Source organism: Juglans regia, chromosome 7, assembly GCF_001411555.2.
Source record: "Juglans regia cultivar Chandler chromosome 7, Walnut 2.0, whole genome shotgun sequence".
NCBI classification, from domain to species: domain Eukaryota; kingdom Viridiplantae; phylum Streptophyta; class Magnoliopsida; order Fagales; family Juglandaceae; genus Juglans; species Juglans regia.
In genome coordinates this window covers 43,959,554-43,965,532 of record NC_049907.1, presented here as the reverse complement: position 1 = coordinate 43,965,532, position 5,979 = coordinate 43,959,554, and the positions used below count along the sequence as shown (strand labels likewise).

Genomic DNA, 5,979 nt, shown 5'->3' with positions numbered 1-5,979 from the left:
TCAATGAGGGGGAGAGAGAGAGAGAGAGAGAGAAGGAAATTAAGTGATGGCTGGCCCGCATGTCATCTTCAGAAAGAATTTGTACAAGCTAGCTAGTCTGAGTTCAAGACAAGCACGTTGAAAAGAAGGTGAAGCCTGTCAAATAAAAGAAATTCAATATTTGTATATATCTAATATTTTTTTTGTTTTTTGAAGAAAACGACACGACACCCTCATTTGTATTAATGGAGAAATATCGTGATTAAATTTGGACACTTTGATGACAACCATTTAAACCCAAAAACCACGTGATCATTGATCATGAAGTGGTAATTATTTGAACTAATTATCCGGCGCACCATATTGATGAGCCCTTAAGCTTAATTTTTGGATACACACACACATATGTACATAAGAGAAATTCATGATTGACTGTAATCAGTCATGTCCAGCCTTCTCTTCACCCTTCAATTTTTAGATAATGGCCGGTACGAGTAGTTCTGATCATCTGAGCATCGTAAAAAGTTGCAAGGCCGGGGCTGTTATTTTCTAACTACCCAAACTGGTGCAGCAGTATATATACACGCATATATCGGCCTAAATTAATACCCCCACCTTTCTTAGTGTGTGTAGGTTGGAAAAATGAGCTGTCATGCATGGACGAACTTGATCGGATCACAGAGAACTAGTAATCCAACGGCCATTCATGCCTAACTTCAACCGTGGCATTCATTTCCCCCATTAATAACTATTCCCAGTTGTAGTTTCAGGCAACTTAAATGCAGTTGAGACGGCCTGAATTCTGTTTTTTATTTTTTCTTTTTTACGTGTATATATTTTATATATATATGTGTGTGTTTGTGTCTGGAGACACGTCAAACAAGACCAACCAGAGGCAGCCACATAGAGGTCATAGAGAAGCTCTTTTTCCTGTAAGAGTTCTGAGGCCTTTTGTCTGCGGATTCAATGGCCTTAGTTGGGGCAGTGAAGCTCTTTTTCTGTTTGGTTCTATGGCTCTCCTGCATACTCTCTTGTTCTCAAGGTTTTCTTCTTCCTCCCATTTCTTCCAGCATATCTAGCTACGCGTACATGGTTCTTATGTTCATGCTTTTTCCGTGTCTCTTTGTGTGTGTTTGTGTTGATTCTACGTAGTTTTTTATTCCTAGCTAGTGTACGTAAACTTTCTTCTTGAAGATCATTAATCCTTCTTCCATGGCTTCCTTTCATTTTCTCTGCCTTCATTTGGCTCACATTTGTTTGTTGAGTTTTGACTTTGTAATTTGTTTTATACGAAACGTCATGGAAATGATCAAATTGCAATCAATGCAGGTAAGCAGAATTTCTCGGAATTCCCATACCCGTTTATCAAGCGAGCGAGCTGGTTCTCGTCGTCATCATCATCATCCACCGGCTCAACATCATCGAGTGGTGGCAACAATGCTTATGATTACATAGTAGTGGGAGGTGGCACAGCCGGGTGTCCTTTGGCTGCCACCCTTTCTCAAAACTTCAGTGTTCTATTGCTTGAAAGAGGGGGTGCTCCTTTCTCCAATGCAAACGTCTCATTTCTGGGAAACTTCCACATTGCCCTAGCAGACATCTCTCCAACTTCTGCTTCCCAAGCCTTTGTTTCCACAGATGGGGTCATTAATGCTAGGGCTAGAGTTTTGGGCGGTGGCACAGGCATCAATGCTGGCTTTTACACCCGAGCAAGCTCAAGGTATGCTTTACACACACAGCTAGCTACTAGCATGTTCTTAAGATTATTTAGGATGTTTGCTGCAGCCTGCTTTTGTTTTCTTGTCTGCTTGTTTGGTTATTTAGTTGAAAGACGGTATTTCCATGATATATTTCATGAATTTTCTCATCTATATGAGGGAGAGGGAGTACAAAACTGGGGCGTTGCAGGCTCTAGATTTCCCCTAAACTTCAAAAACACAGATCATGGCAAATGCTAAAGCTTGATCTCACTGCATCTAAAGCATGAAAAGGAAGAGTACTAGTAGTGGTTGAACATGAAGAAAAAGACAAAAGCAACCCAATTTATTCCAATCCCACTGCATCTAAATTCTTCCACAACTAGAATATGAAACTATATAATTGGTACTTCCACGCAAAGTGCAAGAAGATAATGGAAAGAGAAATATATACTATTTTTCACATGACTGATTATTATATATATATATATATATATATATATATATATATATATATATGGAAAGCATAATTGGTGCAAGATAGATAAAGTTGCGCATGCAAGACTTTTGAAAAAATAAAAAAAAATAAAAATCACTTGAAATAATTAGAAACCACTTTTTTATACCTAACCATGTTATATAAAACAATGCAATATATATATATATGGCTACATAAAAAAATTAAAAGAAAAATGGAAAGAATTGATATATATATTATGAATAAAATCACTTTGCCTCCTTAACATATCGTTCCATTTGACCGTTTGACTAAATTATTATTATTATTTTATTTAGTGATTAAAGAAATAAATTTAAGTGTATTGAAATTTTTTTATTTTTTAAAAATATTTAAATATATTAAAAAAATTTTAAAAATATAATCGGTCAAATGTAACAGGTTATTCTGAGCGACAGAATAACCTAACTCATATATTATATATAGTGGGGTGGGGCATGCACAAGACTGATGACACTGTCAATATTGTACCATGTAGCAGAACATTTATGTTTCCATCTTACCAAAACTTGATGTATTAAATGCATGGTCATGACTCATAGTCTCATACACCCTTGTGATTCGGTTCAAGTATACAGTGTTAGATCTGAAAGGAAACCGATCGAACATTTAAGGCTGTCATAAATTGATCCCATCGGATGTGGTCCATTGGTCATCACAGCTCACCTTCATTTTTACTAATCCCACCTACCCCATATTTCATCTCTATCTCATGCCCATTAATATTAAACTACTAGTTTTATTTATTTTTTATTATTTCTAATTATATTTGTTGATGTCAAGCAGTTTAATAAGTTTTTATATCAACCATTTTTAAAAAAAATTGCATCATATCAATTAATGAAATTGAAGATAATATAATTCAAGAGGGAGAATATTATTTTTCTTTGTTTTGAATAGTTTGAATTGTTGAAATCTACTTAAATGACAATTCAATTCTTATGTCAGTAATATTAATTTGGGCTAGGCTGAAGGATCTTATATATACCTTGTGTAAGAGTACTGGCATTGACTTTATTAAAAATTATTAAAGATATTTTTAAAATTTGATAATAAGTATATATTTTTTATAATTTCAAACCTCTCTATCTATAATTTTATATTGGATTAACTATTAGATTTATCAAAATGATAATATAATATTATTTTTTTAATAATAATATTTTTATTTTTTTTTTATATTTTACAATTACACTTTTCAAAAAGATCACAACAATTAAAAATAAAAAATTAAACGGAAGGCATCCCAAATAACATTGACAACTTTTTTGCTAGCCTGAAATTAGATGGGAGCATTGGATTTTTTAGCTAATAATATTATATTATATTATTATAACAAATAAAAATTACTGTAGCTATAACCCTATAGTATTAACCCTACACAAATTTAATTGGGTTATTATTTAAAGAACAAACTATTATATTATTGTACACCGTTTAGGTAGGAAAGAAGTTTTAGTTTTTATAATAAAATATTACTTTTGATGATAAACAATACATCTTCAAATTTTGCATCTTGATGAAGTTAAAATCACTATAGCTCAAAGTTTAAACTTTTGCATTTTGATGAAGTCAATGTAAATGATTTTATTTATATTTCTTTAAATTTTAAAGATGTATTATTTTTTGACGAAGTCAAAACCAATGCTCTGAAGAGGTATATATAGTAGCTTGAGATTGGTGAAAAACCCTAGCCCAAAAAGAGGTTTGAAGCCCTTCACTTTCTTGGATCCGGGAGCCTGGTGGACCAGTCATGCTGCTTGGTTCTTACCTACTTTTGCTACTGTTTATGACTTTAGATAGAAAATTGAAAGCTGTTGAAAATTATTGACAACGAAAAAAAAAAGGAAAAACAATTGAAAACTCGTAGATAAGATTTTAAGAAAAATATTAAATGAAATTCATAACAAATTTGGTGATAACTGTACTTAGCAATTGCCTGTGGCATGCAGTTTTATAAACAAGGTGGGTTGGGATGCCAAGCTAGTGAACGAGTCCTACCCTTGGGTTGAGAAGCAGATTGTCCATCGTCCTAATCTTGCGCCATGGCAGAGAGCTGTAAGGGACAGTCTTCTGGATGTTGGGGTGTCTCCCTTTAATGGATTCACATATGATCACATCTATGGAACCAAGATTGGCGGGACCATTTTCGACAGGTTCGGCCGTCGCCACACTGCTGCTGAACTACTTGCTTCCGGGAACCCTCAGAAGCTCACTGTCTTGGTTCATGCCACTGTCCAAAAGATTGTTTTTGACACATCAGGTATATTATGTTAACATCATTAATATCAATGTACTGATCACGTTATTGTTTAATAGATATATCAGACAACGCTAATTTCTGAGGCGGTGATGTCTGATACAGGAAAGCAGCCCAAGGCTGTGGGGGTCATTTTCAAGGACGAAAAGGGTGAGCAACATCAAGCACTTCTTGTCAATAGGCCGAGGAGTGAAATCATATTATCTACTGGAGCAATTGCGACCCCTCAAATGCTAATGCTGAGTGGTATCGGACCAAAAGCTGATCTCCAAAAGTTGAAAATTCCTGTAGTGCTTGATAACGAGTTTGTCGGGAAGGGCATGGCGGATAACCCCATGAACTCAATTTTCGTTCCCACAAAAAGTCCAGTTCAGCAGTCACTCATACAAACTGTAGGGATTACAAAGAAGGGTGTGTATATTGAAGCTAGCAGTGGATTTGGACAGTCCAGCGACAGCATTCACTGCCACCACGGTATAGTGTCTGCCGAGGTACGCTAATTAATATATATATATATATATATATATATATATATATATATATATATGAGGTACGCTAATTAATATATATATATATATATTTATATATATATATATATGAAAAACAACAACAATGCCGCTGTACGTTTAAGTATTAGAAACTTGAACTAACACTCTTCCTGAACATCTGCATTTTTACTATGATCGAGCAGATTGGGCAGCTCTCCACGATTCCTCCAAAGCAAAGAACACCCGAGGCCATTCAAGCTTACATTAAACGCAAGCGAGACTTACCCCATGAAGCGTTCAAGGGAGGCTTCATTCTAGAAAAAATTGCCACCCCCATTTCAACAGGTGAGCTCAGACTGATCAACACCAATGTGGATGATAACCCCTCTGTCACCTTCAACTACTTCAAGCATCCATATGATCTTGAACGCTGCGTTGAGGGCATTCGCATGGCCATGACGATTGTCCAGTCTGAACATGTCACAAACTACACACAGTTGGGCAAGGAATCTGTAGAGAAGATACTTAACATGAGTGTCAGTGCTAATGTTAACTTCATCCCTAGGCATCCGAATGACACATCGTCCCTGGAGCAGTTCTGCAAAGACACTGTTATCACAATTTGGCATTACCATGGCGGGTGCCATGTGGGCAAGGTGGTTAGCCCCGAGCACAACGTTCTTGGTGTTCAGAGGCTCCGTATTGTTGATGGCTCAACGTTCAATGAATCACCAGGCACGAACCCTCAAGGCACAGTCCTGATGATGGGCAGGTAAGATTACAAGGAAGATGGAAAGTATAGTAATGTTTTTTTCAATGTTTTTTTTTTTCCTCTATTTTCTTAACATGCTTTTGTTTTTTTTTTTTCTTTCCTTTTCTTTGATATTCAGGTACATGGGAGTGAAGATTTTGAGGGATAGATTGGGAAGAACAGCTGGCATATGAGGAAGGAAGGTCGGGGAGGAAGATATAAGAAGGGAAGTGTTGTTCAGTAATAGTACTGGAAATTATGTAATCTAGTATTTTAACTATTAGCAA

At 35.7% G+C, this 5,979-nt stretch overlaps 1 protein-coding gene across 1 annotated transcript; it reads left to right on the top strand.

Moving 5' to 3' along the window:
• Positions 1-850: 850 nt before the first annotated feature.
• On the top strand, positions 851-5,979 carry LOC118348979 (protein HOTHEAD-like). Its single transcript, XM_035691690.1, has 6 exons — positions 851-1,021; positions 1,309-1,699; positions 4,146-4,456; positions 4,559-4,944; positions 5,145-5,713; positions 5,832-5,979. The coding sequence occupies exons 1-6, from the start codon at positions 946-948 to the stop codon at positions 5,884-5,886; spliced, it is 1,788 nt and encodes a 595-aa protein (XP_035547583.1). The 5' UTR covers positions 851-945; the 3' UTR covers positions 5,887-5,979.

Coding starts and splice junctions, on each gene's coding strand:
- LOC118348979 (XM_035691690.1), top strand. CDS start 946: ATGGCCTTAGTTGGGGCAGTGAAGCTCTTTTTCTGTTTGGTTCTATGG. Junction 1,022..1,308: donor CATACTCTCTTGTTCTCAAG/GTTTTCTTCTTC, acceptor CAATCAATGCAG/GTAAGCAGAATTTCTCGGAA. Junction 4,457..4,558: donor GATTGTTTTTGACACATCAG/GTATATTATGTT, acceptor TGTCTGATACAG/GAAAGCAGCCCAAGGCTGTG.